The sequence below is a fragment of the Salvia splendens genome, unplaced genomic scaffold (assembly GCF_004379255.2).
Source record: "Salvia splendens isolate huo1 unplaced genomic scaffold, SspV2 ctg1178, whole genome shotgun sequence".
Taxonomy (NCBI): Eukaryota; Viridiplantae; Streptophyta; class Magnoliopsida; order Lamiales; family Lamiaceae; genus Salvia; species Salvia splendens.
In genome coordinates this window covers 17,501-45,000 of record NW_024598731.1, presented here as the reverse complement: position 1 = coordinate 45,000, position 27,500 = coordinate 17,501, and the positions used below count along the sequence as shown (strand labels likewise).

At 34.2% G+C, this 27,500-nt stretch overlaps 7 protein-coding genes and 3 non-coding genes across 10 annotated transcripts; 6 read left to right on the top strand and 4 right to left on the bottom strand.

Annotated features, from left to right (window-relative positions):
- Positions 1 to 307: 307 nt before the first annotated feature.
- Positions 308 to 380, top strand: TRNAF-GAA. The gene has a single exon. It is a non-coding gene; the product is annotated as a tRNA-Phe (tRNA).
- A 5,200-nt stretch (positions 381 to 5,580) lies between these two features.
- On the bottom strand, positions 5,581 to 7,175 carry LOC121788944 (ATP synthase subunit beta, chloroplastic). The gene has a single exon (XM_042187533.1). It carries the CDS (start codon positions 7,173 to 7,175, stop codon positions 5,679 to 5,681), a length of 1,497 nt encoding a protein of 498 aa, XP_042043467.1. The 3' UTR covers positions 5,581 to 5,678.
- A 594-nt stretch (positions 7,176 to 7,769) lies between these two features.
- On the top strand, positions 7,770 to 9,422 carry LOC121788943 (ribulose bisphosphate carboxylase large chain). The gene has a single exon (XM_042187531.1). It carries the CDS (start codon positions 7,965 to 7,967, stop codon positions 9,420 to 9,422), a length of 1,458 nt encoding a protein of 485 aa, XP_042043465.1. The 5' UTR covers positions 7,770 to 7,964.
- Positions 9,423 to 9,962: 540 nt separating this feature from the next.
- Positions 9,963 to 11,459, top strand: LOC121788939 (acetyl-coenzyme A carboxylase carboxyl transferase subunit beta, chloroplastic). The gene has a single exon (XM_042187528.1). It carries the CDS (start codon positions 9,963 to 9,965, stop codon positions 11,457 to 11,459), a length of 1,497 nt encoding a protein of 498 aa, XP_042043462.1.
- Positions 11,460 to 12,566: 1,107 nt separating this feature from the next.
- LOC121788938 (chloroplast envelope membrane protein) lies at positions 12,567 to 14,547 on the top strand. The gene has a single exon (XM_042187527.1). The coding sequence runs from the start codon at positions 13,858 to 13,860 to the stop codon at positions 14,545 to 14,547; it is 690 nt and encodes a 229-aa protein (XP_042043461.1). The 5' UTR covers positions 12,567 to 13,857.
- Positions 14,548 to 14,744: 197 nt separating this feature from the next.
- On the top strand, positions 14,745 to 15,731 carry LOC121788937 (cytochrome f-like). Its single transcript, XM_042187526.1, has one exon. The coding sequence runs from the start codon at positions 14,769 to 14,771 to the stop codon at positions 15,729 to 15,731; it is 963 nt and encodes a 320-aa protein (XP_042043460.1). The 5' UTR covers positions 14,745 to 14,768.
- Positions 15,732 to 19,188: 3,457 nt separating this feature from the next.
- Positions 19,189 to 19,262, bottom strand: TRNAW-CCA. Its single transcript has one exon. It is a non-coding gene; the product is annotated as a tRNA-Trp (tRNA).
- A 276-nt stretch (positions 19,263 to 19,538) lies between these two features.
- On the bottom strand, positions 19,539 to 19,612 carry TRNAP-UGG. The gene has a single exon. It is a non-coding gene; the product is annotated as a tRNA-Pro (tRNA).
- A 3,520-nt stretch (positions 19,613 to 23,132) lies between these two features.
- Positions 23,133 to 25,176, bottom strand: LOC121788932 (ATP-dependent Clp protease proteolytic subunit). The gene is made up of 3 exons (XM_042187520.1): positions 25,059 to 25,176; positions 23,931 to 24,224; positions 23,133 to 23,358 (listed from the first exon to the last, which is right to left on the bottom strand). Exons 1-3 carry the CDS (start codon positions 25,127 to 25,129, stop codon positions 23,133 to 23,135), a joined length of 591 nt encoding a protein of 196 aa, XP_042043454.1. The 5' UTR covers positions 25,130 to 25,176.
- A 428-nt stretch (positions 25,177 to 25,604) lies between these two features.
- Positions 25,605 to 27,490, top strand: LOC121788930 (photosystem II CP47 reaction center protein). The gene has a single exon (XM_042187519.1). It carries the CDS (start codon positions 25,656 to 25,658, stop codon positions 27,180 to 27,182), a length of 1,527 nt encoding a protein of 508 aa, XP_042043453.1. The 5' UTR covers positions 25,605 to 25,655; the 3' UTR covers positions 27,183 to 27,490.
- The last annotated feature ends 10 nt before the right edge of the window (positions 27,491 to 27,500 follow it).

Below are 27,500 nucleotides of genomic sequence, written 5' to 3'. Positions count from 1 at the left end.
TTTTCGTTAACGATTCAAAATTCGTTATCTTTCTCATTTATTTTTCTCATTTATTCGAGTTTTTCACAAATGTATCCGGGCTGCATTTTTTCTTTTCATTTCTTTTCACAAGTTTTGTGATAGATAGGATAGACATCCAAACGAACTTCTTTGAGTAAAACAAGGAATCCCTTTTAAAATAAAATTGGAATGATTAACAATGATAAGACTTTAGAATAGCTTTAGAATATCTTTTTTTTTTTATTGACTTTTATTGACATAGACTCAAGTCATTTACTAAAATTAGAAAGAAGGCGCGTCGGAAATGGTCGGGATAGCTCAGCTGGTAGAGCAGAGGACTGAAAATCCTCGTGTCACCAGTTCAAATCTGGTTCCTGACACATGATAAATTTGTTTAGAAGTATCTATTCTACAACTTAATTAAATTAATTGATATAGATGGTATAGATCGACATACAGATTAATAATATAGTTAATAATATAGACCATGATACATACTTATCTAGGTGTCTGGAGATATAGCCTTTTTCGATTTTTAGATGAGTAAAAGGTATAAAAAAAAGTATATTAATATAAATATTAAATATAAAGTATTAAGGGTATGTAAAAAAAAAAAAAAAGAATTCGACTATACTTTTATCTTTCCTCTTTTTTTTATTTGTCCAGAATGCGTGTCCTCTCGGTCAAAAAATGAATACTTGATATAAATTTAAAAGGGTAAATTAATTGCGTACAAGACTTCTAAAGAAAAGTCTAGTCTAGAGTCTAGAGAAGGGTGGGAATATACAAGATTCATCTCGGATACAGTACAAATAGAATCGGATCTCCTTTTATTTCTTATTTCTTTGTTTTTTCTTTCATATTCTATTTCTTTATTGACTTTATATAGCTCATCTAAGGGATGTGCGCAGTACAAAGTTCATGATGCAGAATTCGCTTAGTTCGCCCTATTAGCTCGGCTCGCCCGAAATAAATATCTTCAAAATTGGAGAATCTCTAATTGTATTGTCTTTTTTTTTAGTCTATATAATATGAATGAGACTTCAATGACTCGCTGGATCTAAATGCTAAATGCTATAAGAGAACGAGCAATATTCCTTGAATATCTGGAATTGTAACACTAAAATAAGTTTCTTATCATTCAATGAGCATCTTGTATTTCATAAAAATTGGGGGAAATATAATCCTTACGCAAGGGCCATCCTATCCAACTTTCAGGCATTAAAATACGTTTCAAGCGCGGATGATTATCATAAGAGATTCCCAACATATCATAGGATTCTCGTTCTTGAAAATCCACGCTTTTCCAAACCCAGAAAACGGACGGAATTCTAGGATTCCTCCTCGAGGCAAATACTTTTATGCATACCTCTTCTGGTTGATCCACAATACCATACTCTATTCTGGTAAGATGATACACACTAGCTAACAGTCCACCAGGTGCTACATCATAGGCACATTGGGAGCGTAGATAATTGTAACCATATACGTATAAAATGACGGCAATAGAATTCCAATCCTCGGGCTTTATTTGTAAAGTCTCTATTCCTTGATAATCAAAGCCCAAAGATCTATGAATTATCCCGTGCTTGACTAGCCAAGCAGATAAACGACCCTGCATCTTTTTTATCTCCCACATTTTTATTTGGATAAGTATTTCCTATTTCCGATGAAATTTAGGAAGATTCACTTGCTTCTGTACAAAGGAGTCCTTCCTCTAATTTACTAATTCAGAGGACGATACTGACTTTTTGTATTTGAAAAAGGCTTCAGGAGCTATTTTTGAAGTAGACGGCGGTTGATAGAGGAATTTTTGATCATAATTTCCAGTATGAATACTGCGTCCAACATGAAATTTGTGATTGGTCGTAAAACACCGATTTTCTTGTTGAGACCCAATTCTATTTTCATAGATTTCTCGAGATATTTTCTTACGAAGTTTTGTTATAGCATCTATAACTGCTTCCGGTTTAGGGGGACAACCCGGCAAGTAGACATCCACGGGAATTAGTTTATCGACTCCCCGAACAGTACTATAAGAATCGGTACTGAACATCCCCCCTGTAATTGTACAGGCTCCCATAGCAATAACATATTTCGGTTCGGGCATTTGCTCGTATAATCTCACCAAGGAGGGGGCCATTTTCATTGTTACTGTTCCAGCTGTTAAAATTAGATCCGCTTGTCTGGGACTCGATCTTGGTACTAGTCCATAACGATCAAAGTCAAACCGTGATCCTATTAGTGAAGCAAATTCAATAAAACAACAACTGGTACCATAGAGAAGCGGCCATAAACTGGAGAGTCTTGACCAATTTGAAAGATCATTTAATGTAGTTGAAATAACTGAAATTTCGGCTGTTCGATTAAGTAAAGGAAACTCAATGGAATTCATAACTTTTCAATCTTTTTTCCCTGTTTTCTTTTTATTGTCTGAATAGTCAGGAGCTAAGACCATTCCAATGCCCCCTTTCGCCATGCATAAACTAAACCAACAATTAAGATAAGCACGAAAATGAAAGCTTCTATAAATACAGATACGCCCAATACATCGAAACTCATTGCCCATGGATAAAGAAAAACCGTTTCAACATCAAAAACAACAAAAACTAGAGCAAACATATAATAACGGATTCTAAATTGTAACCAAGCGTTGCCCATTGGTTCTATACCCGATTCATAACTAGAAAGTTTCTCTGGTCCTTTTCTAATCGGGGCTAAAATCCCAGAAATAAAAAATGCTAAAATAGGAATAAGACTTGATATTATTAGAAATGCCCAAAAAATATCATATTCGTAAAGCAAAAACATAGACGCACTCCTATGAACGTGGAAAATATACTAGATTATTCGAGTCGAATTGAAATTCATTTTCAACTCATTCATAACTGTTTAGTCAAAATAACAATTTATTTTGATTGAACTACTTAGTTTTGTTTGCTGTGGTACATGTATCATTTCAAGATTCATCGACTTGAATTGTTCCATTTACTTCAATTTTATTTTTATTTCGATATCAATTATAAATATATATTGATCTTGCTCTTATACTTTATACAAATAAGACTCTTTTCTCGATTTTTCATCTCACTTCGGATTCTCTATAAAAATCTATAAAAAAAAAAGAATTCAAAATAGAATTTTGAATAAAATACTAATTAAATAAAATACCAATCCATATAAAATCTATATAAAAATAGAAAATACTATATTCTATATGTAATATAGTACCTCCACCTATATAATATAAAAATAAAATATAATAATAAATAATAATAATATTAAACATTAATGGAATAGGATCTTATATTAACTAAATTCGACTTCTATTCTATATATTCTATTTCTATTCTCTATATTCTACTTCTATATTCATTTAGAAATTTATATAAATATATTAATTAAAATTAATTCAATTATTAATTCAATAATATTAATTCAATTTATTAATTATTCAATTTAGCAATTCAATGTTAGGGCAATAAAAGACTCCTTTCTTTTATTGCTATACCTTACCTAGTATAGCAATATAAAGAAGAGCCCATTTTACAATGTTAAATGTTAATAATGAAAGTTAATAAAGATCCTAATTTTTCAAACTCCAGCTTGTCTATAAATAGAGTAAGTCGTTTTTAAATCCGTGTAACTTACGAGTAGATTTGATTTTTGTTGAGTTAGGTTGGAATTTGTTTTTAAATGAGTTCGTGTCATGATTTTGACTCCAAAAATTCATTAGGCTTAGGCGGGTATCCCAAAGACAAAGAAAAAAAGTATCACTAACTCTTTTTGATTGCGGATAGGAAAAGGGAAAATTCCTAATGTAATTGACTTAGGAAAGAAAATTGGGTTTGTTTAGCCAAGACAAGATAAAAAAAAATAGCTATTGGTTCTATTGAAGTGCACTTTTTTTGATTTCGGCTTTATACTCTATCCTGAATGATTCCTGCGAGCAAGCTTATGAGAATGCTTTTTTTTTCGTTTTTCGATAAACCAAGCAATTGCAAGTGGCTAGTTACAAACAATACAATAATGAAGAAATAAAAACTATACAATTTTTGTCTTTGTATCTTTGTATTTGAATTTTATTTCATTTTTTTTAGGGCTATACGGACTCGAACCGTAGACCTTCTCGGTAAAACAGACCAAACTTATTATTATCAAAATGATATGAACTGTTTCAAAGACCCAACATGCATTTTTTTTGCATTGGGCTCTTCCATTAACTGATATAAATAATCAGTTAGTCTACCATAATTCTCTTGACAAGAAGATAAGAAGATGGCTCCATGTGCTCTGATTTCTTATTTGGATTCCGATCTGAGAGCACTACCGAAGTGTTTCAAAGAAGGTTATCCTGACGTAGGTTTGCTTTTGGCTTAGATCAACCTAAGTTAAATGAAGTCTCCATCGCCCCCCTTTTATTTAAAAAATCCAATATGAAACTTCATACACCTTCAAGTTCATAGGACGAAAAGAGATTTTTTGAGGGCCTTATACTCATTATGCCTGGCATTGAATATACGGGTATTCACCTTATCAATATCTTAAATCAATAATGGGTTCTATTGGTTGCCTAAAATCTAAAAATATAAATAGAAAAGGGGCACCTAAATTGGACCGAATCTTTTGTCAGGCTATTGTTCTCTTGTTCCCTAAAAGTCATGGAGTAAGACATCAACTTCTCAATAAGTTGTTTGATTCCATAATGTACTCCCCTGAAAAAACATTGGCGCGCGTGTAAACGAGGTGCTCTACCAACTGAGCTATAGCCCTTAGTGCTTGTGATGCATATTTTATCATGTATATAATTTGTTGTCAAGATGAATATTACATGATCCAACTTTTATCTCTTTGATCGGTATTGCTTATAAAGAATATGATATTTATAATCCATCGACGGGATGGGTTCCATTTGGTTCTTTTGGGGATGATAAATGACCTACTTAACTCAGTGGTTAGAGTATTGCTTTCATACGGCGGGAGTCATTGGTTCAAATCCAATAGTAGGTAGAACTTATTAGATACCGGAGTCGATGGTATCTAATAAGTTTTTCTAGCCGCCTTAATTTTATTGATTTTTGATATTTTCCATTCCATTCTATTTCTCTTTCTCTAGTTCATTGTTGAATTTGAAAATTTTTCGTTGTATTAGATAGAATCCGATTCCATTTATGATTCTAGTCAATTGGCAGAATTAAAAAATAAAGTGTATAAACAGAATTTCTGTTTATACAGAAGTTTTTCTTTTGATTATTCGGGCGCACCGCCAACGGGTTATAGTTATGAAATTGCACTGACAGCCTCGACTCTTGTCCTAGCTCGTCGGAGAGCTAGATTTGCCTCAATTATTTGTCTCTTTCCTTCAGCTTTTCTCAAACTAGCTTCTGCTATTTTAAGAGTTTGCTGAGCTTCTTGTGGATCAATGTCACTCCCCTTCTCCGCATCATTTACTAAAACAGTAACCTCATTATTGCCTATTCTAGCAAAACCGCCCATCAGAGCCATCGTTAACCATTGGTCCTTAAGGCGTATTCTCAAAATCCCTATATCTACAGCTGTAGCAATAGGCGCATGATTTGGTAATACGCCAATTTGACCACTATTTGTAGATAAAATGATTTCTTTCACTTCTGAATCCCAAACAATTCGATTAGGGGTCAGTACACAAAGATTTAAAGTCATTTCTTCAAATTGCTCTCCATTTCTAAGTTGATAGCCTTCGCGGTAGCTTCATCGATATTCCCTACTAAATAAAAGGCCTGTTCAGGAAGACTATCGAATTCTCCGGAAAGGATCAATTTAAACCCTCTAATTGTTTCTCCTAGACCGACATATTTCCCCGGAGAACCGGTAAATACTTCGGCTACAAAAAAGGGTTGTGATAAGAAACGCTCAATTTTTCGCGCTCTTGCTACGGTTAAACGATCCTCTTCGGATAATTCGTCCAACCCAAGGATAGCTATAATGTCCTGAAGTTCTTTGTAACGTTGTAAAGTTTGCTTAACTCTTTGCGCAGTTTCATAATGTTCCTCACCAACGATCCGAGGTTGGAGCATAGTTGATGTTGAATCTAAAGGATCTACTGCTGGATAGATACCTTTGGCAGCTAATCCTCTTGATAGTACGGTAGTAGCATCTAAATGTGCAAATGTGGTAGCAGGGGCAGGATCGGTCAAATCGTCTGCAGGTACATAAACCGCTTGAATAGAAGTTATGGACCCTTCTTTGGTAGAAGTAATTCTTTCTTGTAAAGTACCCATTTCGGTACTAAGGGTGGGTTGATAACCGACAGCGGAAGGCATTCTACCCAATAAGGCCGATACTTCGGATCCGGCTTGAACGAAACGGAAGATATTGTCGATAAATAGAAGTACGTCTTGTTCATTAACATCTCGGAAATACTCCGCCATAGTTAGGGCAGTCAAACCAACTCTCATACGAGCTCCCGGTGGTTCGTTCATCTGACCATAGACTAAAGCCACTTTTGATTCTGCAATATTTTCTTCATTAATTACTCCAGATTCTTTCATTTCCATGTAAAGATCATTTCCTTCACGAGTACGTTCACCCACTCCGCCAAATACGGATACACCCCCATGAGCTTTCGCAATGTTGTTGATTAATTCCATAATTAGTACTGTTTTACCTACCCCAGCGCCCCCAAATAGTCCGATTTTTCCTCCACGGCGATAAGGGGCTAAAAGATCTACTACTTTAATTCCTGTTTCAAAAATAGATAATTTTGTATCTAACTGTATAAAGGCAGGCGCAGATCGATGAATAGGAAATGTTGTACGAGTATCTACAGGACCTAAATCATCAACAGGTTCTCCAAGCACGTTGAAAATTCGTCCTAGAGTCGCCCCGCCGACTGGAACACTTAGGGGAGCTCCCGTGTCAATCACTTCCATTCCTCTCATTAGACCCTCTGTAGCACTCATAGCTACAGCTCTAACTCGATTATTTCCTAATAATTGCTGTACCTCACAAGTCACATTAATTGGTTGACCAACAGTATCTCGGCCTTTAACTACCAGAGCGTTATAAATATTAGGCATCTGGCCTGGCGGAAAAACTACATCTAGCACTGGGCCAATGATTTGAGCGATATGTCCCAGGTTCTTTTTTTCAAGCGCGGAAACTCCAGGACCAGAAGTAGTAGGATTGATTCTCATAATAATAAATAAAAATAAAAAATAGGTCAAAATTTTTTTTCGAAAATTTTCGAGTTCAAAATATCAAAATAAATGTTCGATAGCAAGTTGATTGATTAATTCAATAACAAATGGGAGTTAGCACTCAATTTTGGTGGTGCCCTCCAATCGAATCCAATTCAATCGTTTACTTATTTTTTTTTTTCAATTTCAATGAGTGATAAGTTCAACTAACTCATTTTCAAAATATCAAGTAAATGAATAAAAAAAAGGCTTCAGAAGTCCTTTCATTTGTCTATCATTATAGACAATACTCTCCATATTATCTATGGAATTCGAACCTGAATTCTATTTACGATTCATTATTTCTATCCTATAGGCCTGTAATTTCTTATTTTAGCATTTTTAGCATATCGGTTTACACCTAGTTATTCTTATTATTTTATAATTTTCTTTTTTTTTTATTCATAGATGAGTTCCGCATGTTTTCACATCTAGGATTTACATATATAACATATACCACTGTCAAGAGGAAATTTCTTATTAGTTAGATATTTTGATTCAAAAAAGTTAAGGATTAGAAACCTGAAAAACAAGGATTGGGTTGCGCTATATATATGAAAGAGTATACAATAATGATGTGTTTGGTAAATCAAATACCATGGTCTAATAATCAAACATTCTGATTAGTTGATAATATTAGTATTTAGTATTAGTTGGGAAGTTTGTGAAAGATTCCCGGGAAAAGTTTCATTAACGCCCAATTCATTAGTGTCGAGTAGACCTTGTTGTTGTAAGAATTCTTAATTCATGAGTTGTAGGGAGGGATTTATGTCACCACAAACAGAGACTAAAGCAAGTGTTGGATTCAAAGCGGGTGTTAAAGAGTACAAATTGACTTATTATACTCCTGAATACGAAACCAAAGATACTGATATCTTGGCAGCATTCCGAGTAACTCCTCAACCTGGAGTTCCGCCTGAAGAAGCAGGGGCCGCGGTAGCTGCCGAATCTTCTACTGGTACATGGACAACTGTGTGGACCGATGGACTTACTAGCCTTGATCGTTACAAAGGGCGATGCTACCACATTGAGCCCGTTCCTGGAGAAAAAGATCAATATATCTGTTATGTAGCTTACCCTTTAGACCTTTTTGAAGAAGGTTCTGTTACTAACATGTTTACTTCCATTGTAGGAAATGTATTTGGATTCAAAGCTCTACGTGCTCTACGTCTGGAAGATCTGCGAATTCCTGTTGCTTATATTAAAACTTTCCAAGGCCCGCCTCATGGGATCCAAGCTGAGAGAGATAAATTGAACAAGTACGGTCGTCCTCTGCTGGGATGTACTATTAAACCTAAATTGGGGTTATCTGCTAAAAACTATGGTAGAGCGGTTTATGAATGTCTTCGCGGTGGACTTGATTTTACCAAAGATGATGAGAACGTGAACTCCCAGCCATTTATGCGTTGGAGAGACCGCTTCTTATTTTGTGCCGAAGCAATTTATAAATCACAGGCTGAAACAGGTGAAATCAAAGGGCATTACTTGAATGCTACTGCGGGTACATGCGAAGAGATGATGAAAAGAGCTGTATTTGCTAGAGAATTGGGAGTTCCTATCGTAATGCACGACTACTTAACAGGAGGATTCACTGCAAATACCACTTTGGCTCATTATTGCCGAGATAATGGCTTACTTCTTCACATTCACCGTGCAATGCATGCAGTTATTGATAGACAGAAGAATCACGGTATGCACTTCCGTGTACTAGCTAAAGCGTTACGTCTGTCCGGTGGAGATCATATTCACGCTGGTACCGTAGTAGGTAAACTTGAAGGAGAGAGAGACATTACTTTAGGCTTTGTTGATTTACTACGTGATGATTTTGTTGAAAAAGATAGAAGTCGCGGTATTTATTTCACTCAAGATTGGGTCTCCCTGCCAGGTGTTATTCCCGTGGCTTCAGGGGGTATTCACGTTTGGCATATGCCTGCTCTGACCGAGATCTTTGGAGACGATTCTGTACTACAGTTCGGTGGAGGAACTTTAGGACACCCTTGGGGTAATGCGCCAGGTGCCGTAGCTAATCGAGTAGCTCTAGAAGCATGTGTACAAGCTCGTAATGAGGGACGTGATCTTGCTCGTGAGGGTAATGAAATTATCCGTGAGGCTAGCAAATGGAGCCCTGAACTAGCTGCTGCTTGTGAAGTATGGAAGGAGATTAAATTTGAATTCGAAGCAATGGATAAGTTGGATAAGTTGTAATCCACTAATTAATGTTCATTCTCGTATCATTCTCTTAATTGAATTGCAATTAAACTCGGCCCAATCTTTTACTAAAAGGATTGAGCCGAATACAAATAGCCTATTGTATATATTTTTGATAGATACATACTTAGCTAAATATACAAGATCTTAAATTCAAAATATAAGACTTAAAGAACGCAAACTTTTCTACTCTTGTCTTAAATCCCTAATTAATCCTAAGGATGTGTATTCTTTTATATCTCGCAGTTTCGGGTCATGGGTCGGGCCAAGTATCACAACTTTTTCTACCCATCCTGTATATTGTCCTTTTCGTTCTATGTTGGAATAGAAAGTTATTAATAGACGAGATTTTATGAAAAAGGTTCTTCCTAAGATTCCTATTAGAAAAGAAAGATTTCTTTTCTCGATGCGAATTTGACACAACATAATAAAGTCCTATTTTATTTATATTTTTTTATAATATTTATAATTATTTTATTTTTCATCGAATGACTATACATCTATTTCTTTTGATGTAAATAGCGGCAAGAAAGCTCTATGAAAAAATGTTGGTTCCATTCGCTGTTATCCAATGTGCAGTTAGAATACAGGTGTAGGCTAAGTAAATCAATGGATAATCTTGGTCCTCTTGAAAATACCAGTGTAAGTGAAGACCCGATTCTAAATGTTACAGAAAAAAACACCTATAATTGGAGTCATAGTGACAGTAGTAATGTTGATCATTTAGGCGGCGTTAGGGACATTCGGAATTTAAACGTGGATGACACTTTTTTAGTTTTAGGTAGGGATAATAAAAAAGACGGTTATTCCATATATTTTGATATTGAAAATCAAGTTTTTGGGATTGATAATAATCATTCTTTTTTGAGTGAATTAGAAAAAGAATTTTCTAGTTATTGGAATTCTAGTTATTTAAATAAGGGGTCTAGGAGTGACGATTCCCACTATGATTATTCTATGTATGATAATAAATATAGTTGGAATAATTACATCAATAGTTGCATTGACAGTTATCTTCGTTCTCAAATCGGGATTGCGAGTTCTATTTTAAGTGGTAGTGAAAATTACAGCGAAAGTTACATTTCTACTTACATTTTGGGTGAAAGTAGAAATAGTAGTGAAAACTGGAATTCCAAGCTAAGAACTAGCACGAACGGCAGCGATTTCGCTCTAAGAGAAAGGTCTAGTGATCTCGCTGCAACTCAAAAATACAGGCATTTGTGGCTTCAATGCGAAAATTGTTATGCATTAAATTATAAGAAACTTTTGAAATCAAAAATGAATATTTGTGAACAATGTGGATATCATTTGAAAATGAGTAGTTCAGATAGAATTGAACTTTCGATTGATCCAGGGACTTGGGATCCTATGGATGAGGACATGTTCTCCCTGGATCCCATTGACTTTCATTCAGAGGAGGAACCTTATAAAGATCGGATTGATTCTTATCAAAGAAAGACAGGATTAACTGAGGCTGTTCAAACAGGCATAGGTCAACTAAATGGTATTCCCGTAGCAATTGGGGTTATGGATTTTCAGTTTATGGGGGGTAGTATGGGATGCGTAGTCGGGGAGAAAATAACCCGTTTGATTGAGTACGCTACCAATCAATTTCGACCTCTTATTCTAGTGTGCGCTTCGGGGGGAGCGCGCATGCAAGAAGGGAGTTTGAGCCTGATGCAAATGGCTAAAATATCGTCTGCTTTATATGATTATCAATCAAATAAAAAGTTATTGTATGTATCAATCCTTACATCTCCTACTACTGGTGGGGTAACAGCCAGTTTTGGTATGTTGGGAGATATTATTATTGCCGAACCAAATTCCTACATTGCATTTGCGGGTAAAAGAGTAATTGAACAAACATTGAATAAAACAGTACCCGAAGGTTCACAAGCGGCTGAATATTTATTCCATAAGGGCTTATTTGATCCAATCGTACCACGTAATCTGTTAAAGGGCGTTCTGAGTGAATTATTTCAGCTCCACGCTTTCTTTCCTTTGAATCATAACTTTAGTAGAACTTTAAGTTAATAGTTAATTAAATTGAATTCTTTAAATTATTTTCTTTCTGGCGAATAACTATTTAGAATAAGTATTTATTAAGTATTTATTTATCGGAATCAAAGGAAAAATCCGAAGAATGGATTTGTTTTGGTGACATAAGAGAGAATTATGGAAAGAATCATACAGATAATTTTTTTTTTACCGATATCCCTGATTCCTAATTAGGAAACCTCTATGAACAAGATAAAAGAGCGAATTCTTTTTTCGCGAGGTAGGGTAGTAAATAATAAATAAAACGAATTTCATGTTCTTTTCTTCCTTTCGTATTATATTATAACGAATTTTGGAAGAATTTATAAGGTGAAGAAACTCTTTATTAAATTCAAATTATAATTATGAAATTCAAATTATAAGACAAGAAAAAAAAATAATAGAAAAATAACAAACAAGTGAATTATCATACATGTATTTGATGTATAAAAATGAATAAGTCCATTTAGTTAGTTCTATATTCCTTGCACTTTATTATATATACTCAGTTAGATATACTTAGTATAATTATTATAGGAATTCTAATAATTTTAAGAGATCTTTCTATTTAAGATATCTTTCTAACAATATAATATAGCGATAATAGGTAAAAAAAATAAATATAACAATAAATAACAGGTACAAATATTAAATCGAGGTACCCATTTTATGACAACTTTCCAACTTTCCCTCTATTTTTGTGCCTTTAGTAGGCCTAGTATTTCCGGCAATTGCAATGGCTTCTTTATTTCTTCATGTTCAAAAAAACAAGATTGTTTAGATCTGAGGGGGGCAAATTTCATATATTTTTTTTTTCAAGACTTAGACTTGGATTATAACACAGATATCTATTCAGTATAATATGGTATAACTTGTGGCTTCTTTCAAACAGAAAAGAAAGGGCAGGCGTAAACGTAAATCTGATATATGAGTAAACGAGCTATTTGAAAATATTGAAAATAAGTCGCGATTGGGGCGAATGCCTGAAATAAATGTAAAGCCCATGTAGCTATATATGTGTAGATAGGGGATCATATGAGAGGGCTCCTATTATTTTACTTTTAGATCTAACCAATTGCTTCGAAAGATTCACACCAAACTAGTGCTAGTTAATGAAAGTTCATTCGGAAACAAAAAAAGTAAAGTCAAAATCATTTGGGGTATTCTCTCAATTTCAATAAAATGCAATCGGATGAAGTATGAGTTGGCGATCAGAACATATATGGATAGAACTTATAACGGGGTCTCGAAAACTAAGTAATTTTTGCTGGGCCCTTATCGTTTTTTTAGGTTCATTAGGATTCTTATTGGTTGGAACTTCCAGTTTTTTTGGTAGAAATTTGATATCTTTTGTTCCGTCTCAGCAAATCCTTTTTTTTCCACAGGGGATCGTGATGTCTTTCTACGGGATTGCGGGTCTCTTTATTAGTTCCTATTTGTGGTGCACAATCTCCTGGAATGTAGGTAGTGGTTATGATCGATTCGATAGAAAGGAAGGAATAGTGTGTATTTTTCGTTGGGGATTTCCTGGAAAAAATCGTCGCATATTCCTCCGATTCCTTATAAAAGATATTCAATCCGTTCGAATAGAAGTTAAAGAGGGTATTTTTGCTCGTCCTGTCCTTTATATGGATATCAGAGGCCGGGGGGCTGTTCCGTTGACTCGTACTGATGAGAATTTGACTCCACGAGAAATTGAACAAAAAGCCGCGGAATTGGCCTATTTCTTGCGCGTACCGATTGAAGTATTTTGAGAAAAGGAACTGGGCTGAAGAACGAATGCTTTCTCAGCAGGAGGGAAAAAACGCAAGAATCCTGTTTTTTCTATAACTAAGTGATACTTTAGGATAAACAGATACAGATAAACCATATCTTGTAAATTTTTTTTCAATCGATCTTTTTATCCTTTCATTTGGGTTCTTTACTACCCAATAATCGGTTTTAATGATAACTGGCCTGGTTCTGTCTTGTTTTGCCGCTCATTTTTTTGACCATCCCAATATCTTTCTCCCAATTAGTCTATTCTTGACTATGGGGAATCATTGGAATTTTTTTTTGGAAATATTGGATATTTTGATAGAATAAGGGGTTCTTTCGTCTCAAAATAGCAAGAATATTCATTACTTAAAGTACTTCTTTCGGCCATTCATCGAAAGGAGACATTTGTTTGGAATTTGATGAATTGAGATATCTGGAAACACTTGTATTATTTCTTTAGTCAAATTCCAAGTGGAGTCTTAGTCTATTTCTGTATTCTTTCTAGATTCAAAACAAAATCACAAATCAAATAGATTCATAGGTTTGATGCCTTGTCTACAACTCATGTTTGAAAGAAAGATTCGATTATATAAAGTCGACAGATGGAGTGGGTTAATTAAAAATTAACAGGCGAAAAATGGCAAAAAAGAAAGCTTTCACTCCTCTTTTGTATCTTGCATCTATAGTATTTCTGCCCTGGTGGATTTCTCTCTCATTTACTAAAAGTATGGAATCTTGGGTTATTAATTGGGCGAATATCGGCCAATCCGAAATTTTTTTGACTGATATTCAAGAAAAAAGTATTCTAGAAAAGTTCATAGAATTAGACGAAATCGTCTTCTTGGAAGAAATGATCAAGGAATACTCGGAGACATATCTACAAAAGTTTCTTATAGGAATCCACAAAGAAACGATCCAATTAATCAAGATACACAACGAGGATCGTATCCATACAATTTTACACTTCTCGACAAATATAATCTGTTTTGTTATTCTAAGTTGTTATTCGATTTTAGGTAATGAAGAACTTATTATTCTTAACTCTTGGGCTCAGGAATTCCTATATAACTTAAGTGATACAGTAAAAGCCTTTTCAATTCTGTTATTAACCGATTTATGTATCGGATTTCATTCACCCCACGGCTGGGAACTAATGATTGGTTCTGTGTACAAAGATTTTGGATTTGGTCATAATGATCAAATTATATCTGGTCTTGTTTCCACTTTTCCGGTTATTCTCGATACTCTTTTTAAATATTGGATTTTTCGTTATTTAAATCGTGTATCTCCATCACTTGTAGTTATTTACCATTCAATGAATGATTGATAAATCATCAACCAATATTAATCCAATTAGAACGTTTCCTACTTTGTAGTTCTACATAAGTATTAAAAACATTCTATCCGGGTGGTTTTCAGACTATTTTTATACGTTATACTATAGTATTCCAGTAAAATGATTCCAATAAATAGCAGAATCGTGGATAGGAAACTATACTAGCGACCTACCCAACTTATTGTAGAAATTTTCAGACCAATGATTAGACCATGCAAACTAGAAATACTTTTTCTTGGATAAAGGAACATATTACTCCATTTATTTCCGTACCGCTCATGATATATATCATAGCTCGGGCACCCGTTTCAAGTGCATATCCGATTTTTGCACAGCAGGGTTATGAAAATCCACGAGAAGCGACTGGGCGTATTGTATGTGCCAATTGTCATTTAGCTAATAAGCCCGTGGATATTGAGGTTCCACAAACAGTACTTCCCGATACTGTATTTGAAGCAGTTGTTCGAATTCCTTATGATAAGCAAGTGAAACAAGTCCTTGCTAATGGTAAGAAAGGGGGTTTGAATGTGGGGGCTGTTCTTATTTTACCGGAGGGGTTTGAATTAGCTCCTTCCGATCGTATTTCTCCCGAAATGAAAGAAAAGGTAGGAAATTTGTCTTTTCAGAGCTACCGCCCTAATAAAAAAAATATTCTTGTAATAGGGCCTGTCCCCGGCCAGAAATATAGTGAAATCACCTTTCCTATTCTTTCCCCCGACCCCGCTACTAAGAAAGATGTTCACTTCTTAAAATATCCTATATATGTAGGAGGAAATAGGGGAAGGGGTCAGATTTATCCCGACGGAAGCAAGAGTAACAATACAGTTTATAATGCTACAGGGGCGGGTATAGTAAGCAAAATCATACGAAAAGAAAAAGGGGGATATGAAATAATCATAACAGATGCGCCAGAGGGGCGTCAAGTGATTGATAGTATCCCCCCAGGACCAGAACTTCTTGTTTCAGAAGGCGAATCCATCAAACTTGATCAACCATTAACAAGTAATCCTAATGTGGGTGGATTTGGTCAGGGGGATGCCGAAATAGTACTTCAAGATCCATTACGTGTCCAAGGCCTTTTGGTCTTCTTGGCATCTGTTATTTTGGCACAAATATTTTTAGTTCTTAAAAAGAAACAGTTTGAGAAGGTTCAATTGTCCGAAATGAATTTCTAGATTGCGAATTTATCAACATCAAGTTCTTAATCTTTTCTTAATTTCTTTAAAAGTTAAAACGAACAAAATTTTTGTTGGAAATTCTGTATGATAAAAAAAATTGCGAAAAGACTTTTGTTTCTATATATATATATTTGTTTTTTTATGGCGAAATAGCGAATTAGGGGAATTACTTGTACCACATTTCTATATTTAGTATGTATATTGGTAAGAAGACTATTTGACTTTATCCCTGCTTTTCCAATCTAAATTGGAGTGGTGCGATTATGTCACTATTCACAGATTTAGCTATGATACAATGTATCCATAGCTTTTGTTTTTTCTATTCTAATAGAATCAAATTGGACTAAATTAAATACTGAGACTAAGCATAAGATAACTAAGCGGAAAAGAAAAGGTTAAATGAGGGAAACAAAATATTATAGGGGATATTCTTCTATTTGTCTTTTTAGTCTTCGACACAAGCAAAGGAATTTTCAACCCACCCCCCCCTTTGCTTGTGTCGAAATAATAAGGATTCTTAATACCATTCATCAAAGATTCCTATTCTTCATTTCTATTTTTTCCAAGTTTATCATAACCTGCTTTTCGTTTTTATACGTAACGTATAAATTATACGTATAAAAACGATTTTTTAGATAAAAAGATAAAAAAAAAAATAACAAAAAAGAAAGGAAAATTCTTTGAAATATTTTAAATATCAGAAGAATGTAATCCATAAAATGGAATTCATTTTGTCATTTATACGAATAAAGTATTATGATTATTAAGAACTCAGCAGCGCCCCCTTTTTTCTGTCTGATTCGACGGGGATGCCGTTGAGTTCTTACGCTTTCATGTCTATAACTCAGTTCATCCTATTACTACAGGGATGAACCCAAGCCGGAATAGGAGCCATAAAAGAAAATGCCTACTAAACCGATCACAAGAATACCAGTTACAGTACCTATTATCCAAAGAGGAATCCTTCCAGTAGTATCGGCCATTTACTCCACTTCCCTCCAAATTTCATCAAGTGGTCGTGCTAGAGACATAAACAGTCAGGGATAATTATGTGATTATATCCTTCCGACGAGATAAGAGAATTTCTGCTCTTATTTATTATTCTAATACTCTCTTTTTAATTTTTTAATTATTAATTAAATATTAATTTAATTTTTAATTATTAAATTTAATTATTAATTAAATATTAATTATTATAAATATTAATTAATTGAAAAAATAATTGGAAAATAAAACAGCAAGTACAAAAATGAGTAATAACCCCCAGTAGAGACTGGTACGATTCAATTCAACACTTTGTTCATTCGGGTTTGATTGTGTCATAGCTCTATAATTCGGATTAGGTTTATCGTTGGATGAACTGCATTGCTGATATTGACCCCAAAAAAAAGACGGTAGGTACAGCCAGGCCATGAACAGCCAACCATCGTACTGTAAAAATAGGATAGGTTCGGTCTATAGTCATTGGGCCCTCCTAACCTAAAACGATCTACTAAATTCATCGAGTTGTTCCAAAGAATCAAAACGGCCAGTTATTAATGGAATTCCTTGTCGGCTCTCTGTGAAATACTCGTTTGGCCGAGGGCTTCCAAATACATCGTAAGCTAAACCGGTACTGACAAATAACCAACCCGCAATGAATAGGGAAGGTATAGTAATGCTATGAATGACCCAATATCGAATACTGGTAATAATATCCGCAAAAGAACGTTCTCCTGTGCTTCCAGACATGCGCAGCTCCACATATTCTTGTACAGTCAAAGGGGATCGATTCCGTAAAAGATGAGATCAGTAAAAGGCAATCACTGAAATGGGATCTTTGTAGGATCGTCAATATTGTACCAAGGGTTTCTTTAAAGTATACCAAATCAGTATAGCTATCCTTCTTCTGACGCAGCAACGCAACTCCAATCAGTCTCGAAACGAAGTCCTATATAATTTCTTTACTTGAGTCTTTTCTTTTTCTTGTCACTGTAGAACCGTGTACCATAGATTAGCGAAAAATGTGAATTTGACGGTTTGCTTTCTAATAATTAATAATAAAAATTCATAAAAGAGATTAGCTTATTCCCCGAATTCACAATTCAATTAGATGCGAAATCTACCCTCCTCCCCTTCCTACTTGTAGAATAAGAGTTTTTTGTTGAAATCCTTTTTTCATTTTAAGGAATTGCTTCGTTGTCCAGAAACAAGTACTGGCAGTAGAGAATATTCGAGAGAACAGCGAAAAAATAATTGTAATTGTAATAATAAATATTCTGAATGTGTGTATTCTTGTTCTTGTATTCGATCCAAAAGGTTTTTCTTGATACTTGATACTTAATTAAACTTTTTTTTATTTTACTTTTTTTTTTATTTTTAATAGGGAAAATATGGAAAGAAAAAAAAAGTAAAAGATATTATAAAGCAAAATCAAAATAAAATTAAAGGGTTACTTTTTGTTCTAAAATCTAAAAAAAAATGGATTCGATACAAATAAATAAAAAATAAATAAATAAACTAAAAGAAGTGATCAACATAGAAATGATTTTCCAATTTTAGTCCGTAGCGATTTCCATAGTGATTTGATTCAAAGAAAGTTTCTTTGACTGAAGTTATACAACACAGTTCTTCTAATATATTATTAATTATTATTTTAATATTTCTTTAATATTTCAATTTAGTTTGTTCTTTTATTTCTCAAGAGTTGTCCAATTAATCTTTTGATTCGGAGATAGGATAGGTAGATTTTTAGATGATCAGTTGATTTCTTTTTCTACTTTAATATTGCTCTTTTTTTTTTTGAGTGCTGTCTATAATCTATAATGATAATAATTGATAAATGATTAATAAATAAAAAGCTTTCGATTGGTATTTTTGCTTATCTTCGTATCTTTCAAAAATTGAATTTAGGAAAGTATTTTACAAATATATGGATAAAAAAAATAGTTTATTTAGCTCCTTCATGCCCACTCTAACTAGTTATTTTGGTTTTCTATTAGTAGCTTTAACTATAACTTTAGTTATATTTATTAGTCTGAACAAGATACGACTTATTTGAAATTAATTCAATGAGCAATTCATAAAAAAAAAATAGAATTTTTTTTTTTTTGCAGTATTCCATTTTCTAGTTCCTTACCGTGTCAATTTCCAATTCTTGGTTATTGAGATTTATGGGCAATATGGATTAATATTTAGGTATAGATATTACCGCTTTTTTTCTCCTTTTCAAAAACAAAATTGAAATGATTGAAGTTTTTCTATTTGGAATCGTCTTAGGTCTAATTCCTATTACTTTGGCTGGATTATTCGTAACTGCATATTTACAATACAGGCGTGGCGATCAGTTGGACCTTTGATTAATTAATACCCTTTTTTTTGACCTCCTCCGTTTTTTAATCCACAGGAGGTCAAATTAAGATTGCTGTTCAAGCTTTTCCCTAAAATTTTTGACTTAACAAAACAAGAATGGGCTCACGCTCTGTAGGATTTGAACCCACGACATCGGGTTTTGGAGACCCACGTTCTACCGAACTGAACTAAGAGCGCTTTCTTATTACTTTTTTATTAAAAATTTATTACAAAAAAGAAAGCTGTAAGTAAAAAGATTCTTTTTTTTTTTTTTACTCCACTACATCTTGAATGCCTATACTATCTCATATAGAAACTATATTCTATATTATTATATAGAAATATATATAAATATATATATAAATAATAATATGATATAAAGCATATCATATTAATTTATGATTAGGTATGTCCAATTTTAATTGATCTCAATTGATCCCTTGTTATTGTATTGCTCAGAGGCGAAGTAATAGGTAGGGATGACAGGATTTGAACCTGTGACATTTTGTACCCAAAACAAACGCGCTACCAAGCTGCGCCACATCCCTTCAATTGTTCTACAGTATAATTGTAGAGAATTCCTGTCTTGTTTTCCACATATTTATTTCATTTCACTTTCTCCATATTTTCTCCATTGAGATACATAACTTATCTTTTCATTTCTTCTTTTTTTTTGTCTCATATCATATAACATATAATACATATAATAATAAACTTATATACATATGAAAAAAAATACGAAATCCGCCGTAAATTTCGTGAATGCCCGGACGGAAAGAGACGTATTTTGAAAGAAGAGGAAAATCTTATCTATCAAATTATTGTACATTTCTCAATTTGAATTAAGAATTCCGCGTACAAAACAAATGCGAGTGTCCTTTAATTTAACTATATATATACATCTGATCATATATGTATTGCCGTTATGTATTAAAATAAAAAAAAGGAGGTTTTTCAATGCGAGATCTAAAAACATATCTCTCCGTGGCCCCAGTACTAAGTACGCTATGGTTCGGGGCTTTAGCAGGTCTATTGATAGAGATTAATCGTTTTTTCCCCGATGCGTTGACATTCCCCTTTTTTTCATTATAGCTATTGACACGGGGGGGGGGGTGAAGAAAATTAGAGACACAATTAAATATCTCTGGCTACTACCCCTTTTTTTCTAATTCAGAATAAGGGATGAAAGAGAAAGAATAAAAGTGGATTCAACCTCAGCCAAACACGGAACTGGGTTCAAGCTTCACGTAAATTAAAAAGTAAATTTACTTTAATTAAATCTTTAATTAAATTAAGAGAACAGAAGTGGAAATGCGGTTAGGGCAACAGTATCATACAAGAAGTTGAAATAAAATAAAAAGACTGTACTTCTATTCTTTCTAATGTAAATAGAATTTTTAATCATTGTATTACTTATTTTTACTTTTACTATATTGGTTGCAACAAAATCTTTCATAATTTGATTTCAAGTTAGTAACTTGTATTTTTTCCTTCTTTTCTTCTTCGTTTCGGATAGGAAAATAGAAGAGTTGAGTGAATAAAAACCAAAAGGAGGTTCATGGCCAATGGTAAAGACGTCCGAATAACGGTCATTTTGGAATGTACCAGTTGTATACAAAACGGTGTTAAGAAGGTATCAACGGGTATTTCCAGATATATTACTCAAAAGAATCGGCACAATACGCCCAATCGATTAGAATTGAGAAAATTCTGTCCCTATTGTTACAAACATACGATTCATGGGGAAATAAAGAAATAGATTGAATCGATCAACTGCGTGTGACTTTTACAAGGAAGATGAAAAATGACATATTGACATATCATATATTAGCATATCATATGTTAATATATATATTTAAATAGAAATAAGCAAAATCCTATTTCTTAATTCGAAATCATTAGCATTTTTGATCCGATCAAAGGAAATAGGATTCGCGAAAAAAAGGAATAAAACAAACAAACCATGGATAAATCCAAGCGACCCTTTCTTAAATCCAAGCGATCTTTTCGTAGGCGTTTGCCCCCGATTCAATTGGGGGATCGAATTGATTATAGAAACATGAGTTTAATTAGTCGATTTATTAGTGAACAGGGAAAAATCTTATCTAGACGAGTGAATAGATTGACCTTGAAACAACAACGATTAATTACTATTGCTATAAAACAAGCTCGTATTTTATCTTTGTTACCCTTTCTTAATAATGAGAAACAATTTGAAAAAAACGAGTTGGTCGCTAGAACTACGGGTCTTAGAACCAGAAAAAAATAGGCTTACTCTTCAATTGAATCAAAATTTCAATCCGAACTCAAACGTCGGTTGATTTTTTGTTCGATAAAAATCCAGGAATCCGGATTTAATTGTCGTGTCGTAAAAAAAAAGAATTGGGGATAAAGTAAAAAAATAAATATTTTTTTATTGAATTATTGATAAATATTTTTTTATTGAATGTTTTTGTTCAGTTTGACTACTTGATCATATTATGTATTATGATCATATTTTATTATACTTATTTCTATTCTACCTTCCCGGAATTCATTTTCCAAGCAATTCCATGTCAAAGTCAAACATTCCGAAGGATTCTTTCCAATCTCCTTATTTTATCATGTCATTGGAAATCAGATAAAGGCAATTCCTATTTGATATAGCTATTTGGGCCAGTATTTTACGATTAAGAAGCAACTGCCTCTTATATAAATCATGTATTAATTTACTATAACTATAGGATACCTCATTCTCGCGAATTGCTGCATTTATACGAGTCACCCATAAACACCGAAAATTTCTCTTTTGCTTATCCCTATCCCGATGAGCTGAAACCAAAGCTCTTATTTTCTGTTGAGTAATAGTTCGAGTAAGTCTTGAATGAGACCCTCGAAAACTTGATGCAAATAAACGAATTTTTGTTCTACGTTTTCGGGCTATATATCCGCGTTTAATTCTGGTCATTGAATAAACGAAACTTTGGTAAATAACTAATTGATTTCCTTTCTTTCAGTTATTCTTTTTCCCTTTTCTAGACTAACAAAACGGATTATTCCAATGTATAAAATAATAATTCCAACGGCTTTTGCTACTCTAACCTTCCCAACCACTATTTTTTCTTTTTTTTATAAGCATTTCGCCTTGAAATAAGAAATTTTATTGGTACTGGGTATCAAACAAAAATATAGTAAATAAAAATAAGTAGTAAATAGAAATGGATAAATAAATAGTGGGTTTCCTCGTTTCTATGGTTACTTCTTAAACGGCGAGGTCTTCTCTATACACCGGAGCCCCTTACTTGATCGAATCAATGTTATTGGTAACTTGTATAGTTCACACCACACTCTTTGGCTCTACCCATGAATTATCCAGTAATAGGTCTTTCACAAGGAGACCCACCTATACAGTAACGGTATTTAATTATGAAAGTTTGCTGGGTAGCTGACCCTCGTAGTCCGTTCTTGCAAGAGTAGAGGCATCCATTTTCGGTTTTTTAATTTCAATAAGATTTTTCCGCTTAATGGATAACCATTTGCTACCAATGGAGAATTGTTTCTCATCTTAAATTAAGGTGATTGGATTTGCACCAATAGAAACCATAAACTTTCTACAGAATAGAAGCATATTCTAGATCTTTTTTTTTCGTTTAAGAGAGTGAAGGAGAGTCTTCCATTCTATCCTATTCACTGGTACTGATCACGGATAGTGGAAAAATTTTTTCTTTTGTCCCAACCCACAATCTGAAATCTAAACGAGTCGCACATACACCCTAGTACATGTTCCTCGACGCTGAGGACACCCCCGAAGAGCGGGGGATTTCGTGACATTTCGAATGGGCTGTCTTGTATTTCTAATAAGTTGTTTAATAGTTGGCATGTTGAATCATATACATAATGGGCTGGTTTAGATTGATCCTAACCGGATGATTATGAATTTTTTCTATATTCCTATTCTATTTTAATATTTTATTAAAATTAATAAAATTCAAATTAATAGAATATAGAATATGAAACCTCGGTAAGAAACTAAAATGGTAAGAAACTAAAATCTCAAATCGTGATTTGTGTGAAATTCCTGCTATTTTTTCATTCAACTGCTACAAGATCAACAATTCCATAAGCTCGGGCTTCTGTTGCTGACATAAAAACATCTCTTTCCATGTCTTCAGATACAACCCATAAAGGTTTGCCCGTCCTTTGTACATAAACCTTTGTGAGGGTTTCGCGTAGTTTCAGTAGTTCTTCCGCTTCCAGGATAAATTCTCCTGTTTGTGCTTCATAAAAAGAACTATCAGGTTGATGGATCATTACCCTGATAATATAAGATAATAATAGAATTGAACAACCGTACAGGCATTGCTTGCGCATTGCATACGGCTCTACAAGAGAATTCACTTTTACCGAAGAAAAATAGAGAGTCTACAAAGCCTCGGTCGGTAAATGATACAATGACCACCCTTTCCTTGGGAGGAATTAATAAAAACAAAATACTATGGTGGCTCCGTTGCTTTATTTCATCGGTGATTTAGCAATCCCAAAGTTTCTTTTTTTTTTATTTGAAAAAAAAAATGAAAAAAAGAATATAATCTTTTTTTTGTCCTCTTTCATAATTTATAATAATATAAATAGCATTTAAGAACCTTCTGGTGTGAAAACAAAAAAAAAAGTTTGTGACACTGAAATAGGCTCCCGATAAATAAGATAAAATCGGAACTGCCCTTAATATCTCATACTACTCTCTCGATACATAATCAAATCTTTTGAAAAAAAAAAATTCTTCATATCGAATTCGAAGTGCCATGCTATTATTACTTAATATTCATATTTCATATGGCGAAGGCATAGTTTTCTTTTTTCTCTCAAATAAAAAAACTTCATTGGCGCCAAGCGTGAGGGAATGCTAGACGTTTGGTAATTTTTCCTCCGACCAGAATAAAAGATCCCATTGAAGCGGCTAATCCCATGCATACTGTTTGGACTTCTGGTCGTACAAATTGCATAGTATCATAAATGGCTACTCCGGGAATTACCCATCCGCCAGGAGAGTTTATAAACAAATAAAGATCTTTGGTCTCATCTTCTGTACTGAGATATACCATAAGACCAATAAGTTGATTCGAGATCTCGCTATCAACCTCTTGGCCTAAAAAAAGTAATCTTTCTCGATAAAGTCGGTTGAGTAGGGTAAAATTTATCCCTTAGGAACCGTACATGCACCTTTTGATGCATACGGTTCAAAAAAAATAGCGAAGAAAAGAATCAATGTATAGATCCCATTTAACGAATAACGAAGGGGTTTTTCCTCCATTTTTCAAGAAAGTTTCAAGAAAAATGGTTTTTTTACCCGTTTACCTATTTACCTATAAAGAATATAAATAAAATAATAAAAAAAAATTCATTAAACTTATCGAATTTACTTCTCATTGATGTATTCTTTCATCGAAATTCAATCCAAATCGCGATGATATTTTCTTGTTCCTGACTGGGCTTCTTTCATCTTTTTAGGTTTATGCTCTACTCCGGGTAAAGATATGCCCGATTTGGATTTGCACATATAGGACAAACCCTCCCATCACCATTTCTTGTTGCTACAACTTCCTTTTTTTCAATTCATTTCACGTCTTCCACAAAATATTTGACGTATTTATCAAATTATTCGATTGATTATGATTTGTAGTTTGAAATTACTCCGATTTCTAATTTCTAATTTATAAAATATATAAATAGAATATGATACAAATAGTAATCATGGATATAGTACTAATGGGGTTTTTCTAAGCGGAGCCTGGATACTTCATTTTATTGTTCCAAACAAGCTAACCATAAATTATTCTAATTGATAATATTAATCTGAATACCTCCAAAGCATAGATCTAATTGAACTTTATTGCCACTTCACGCTCTAATTTTTGGATGATTTAATCAATCCTTCTTTGGTGAAATAGAGGATATCTCGATCGGGGTAGAGAACGGGGAAATCCCATATGACCCAATATATCTGACAAGTCGCACTATACGTCAACCCAAGATGAATCTTCCTCTCCAGGACTTCGGAAAGGCACTTTTGGAACACCAATAGGCATGGATTGAAAGAAAAAATGAAATACTATATTTCACTTTGATGTGGAAACGTAACAATATGGTTTTATTGTCTTTATAATATTATATGAATTTATTGTTTTAATAATATTATATTGTATATTGGCTTTTATTTTATTCTTTTTTCTATTTTCTTTATTTTTTTGTTTTATTTTATTTGTTATTTGCGCGGATTCGATAAGTTCATAACATAAAAAAAAAAGAAGACAAAATGAATAAAGTAAAATTCTTACGAATAGGCTCTTTGAATGATGAACAAATCCGTATGCATTCGCTCATCTAAAATGGAGTCAACCTCCCATTGCATATTGGTACTTATCGAGTATAGAATAAATCTGCTTCTCTTTGTTCTTACGAACAGAATTGTGACATTCTGACTAAAATACTAAAAAAAAATGGAATCCTTTCTCCGAGATAATCCACTGAAAAAAGGGAGGTCCAGAACATAGTTTTTTCCAATGCAATAAAGTTACGTAGTGTCTATTTTTCTTCGATAAAGGGGTATTTTCCATGGGTTTGCCTTGGTATCGTGTTCATACCGTTGTATTGAATGATCCCGGCCGGTTGCTTTCCGTTCATATAATGCATACAGCTCTGGTTGCTGGTTGGGCGGGCTCGATGGCTTTGTATGAATTAGCAGTTTTTGATCCTTCTGACCCTATTCTTGATCCAATGTGGAGACAGGGTATGTTCGTTATACCCTTCATGACTCGTTTAGGAATAACCAATTCATGGGGGGGTTGGAGTATCACAGGAGGAACTGTAACGAATCCGGGGATTTGGAGTTACGAAGGTGTAGCTGGGGCACATATTGTGTTTTCTGGCTTATGCTTTTTGGCAGCTATCTGGCATTGGGTCTATTGGGATCTAGAAATCTTTTCTGATGAACGTACAGGAAAACCCTCTTTGGATTTGCCCAAGATCTTTGGAATTCATTTATTTCTCTCCGGGTTGGCTTGCTTTGGTTTTGGTGCATTTCATGTAACAGGTCTGTATGGCCCTGGAATATGGGTGTCCGATCCTTATGGACTAACGGGAAGAGTACAGCCTGTAAATCCGTCGTGGGGCGTGGAAGGTTTTGATCCTTTTGTTCCGGGAGGAATAGCTTCTCATCATATTGCAGCAGGTACACTGGGCATATTAGCGGGTCTATTCCATCTTAGCGTTCGACCGCCACAACGTCTATACAAAGGATTACGTATGGGAAATATTGAAACTGTACTCTCCAGTAGTATCGCAGCTGTCTTTTTTGCAGCTTTTGTTGTTGCTGGAACTATGTGGTATGGTTCAGCAACTACTCCCATCGAATTGTTTGGTCCCACTCGTTATCAATGGGATCAGGGTTATTTCCAGCAAGAGATATATCGAAGAGTTAGCGCCGGGCTAGCCGAAAATCAAAGTTTATCAGAAGCCTGGTCTAAAATTCCTGAAAAATTAGCTTTTTATGATTATATCGGCAATAATCCGGCAAAAGGAGGATTATTCAGGGCAGGCTCAATGGATAACGGAGATGGAATAGCGGTAGGATGGTTAGGACATCCTATCTTTAGAGATAAAGAAGGGCGTGAGCTTTTTGTACGTCGTATGCCCACCTTTTTTGAAACATTTCCAGTCGTTTTGGTAGACGGCGATGGGATTGTTAGAGCGGATGTGCCTTTTAGAAGGGCAGAATCCAAGTATAGTGTTGAACAAGTAGGTGTAACCGTTGAGTTTTATGGTGGCGAACTTAATGGAGTCAGTTATAGTGATCCTGCTACTGTGAAAAAATATGCTAGACGTGCTCAATTAGGTGAAATTTTTGAATTAGATCGTGCGACTTTGAAATCCGATGGTGTTTTTCGTAGCAGTCCAAGGGGTTGGTTTACTTTTGGGCATGCTTCGTTTGCTTTGCTCTTCTTCTTCGGACACATTTGGCATGGTGCTAGAACCTTGTTCAGAGATGTTTTTGCCGGCATTGACCCCGATTTGGATGCTCAAGTAGAATTTGGCGCATTCCAAAAACTTGGGGATCCAACTACAAGAAGACAGGCAGTCTGATACAAGACCACTTTGGCATTTTCCCCTTCTATTTTTTCTATTTTCTTTTTGGGGGGATTTTACATAGAGTACCGGAGTGAATTTGAATCACCGCTTTTTTATTTTTGCTCTTTCAAGATGATTCCCAAAAAGAAAATGAAAAAAAAACGAACAAGTAGGAAAGCTATAATTGTAAACCACGATCGAATTTATGGAAGCATTGGTTTATACATTCCTTTTAGTCTCGACTCTAGGGATCATTTTTTTCGCTATTTTTTTTCGAGAACCGCCTAAAGTTCCAACTAAAAAGTAAAATGATTTTTCATTATCTCCATTGAA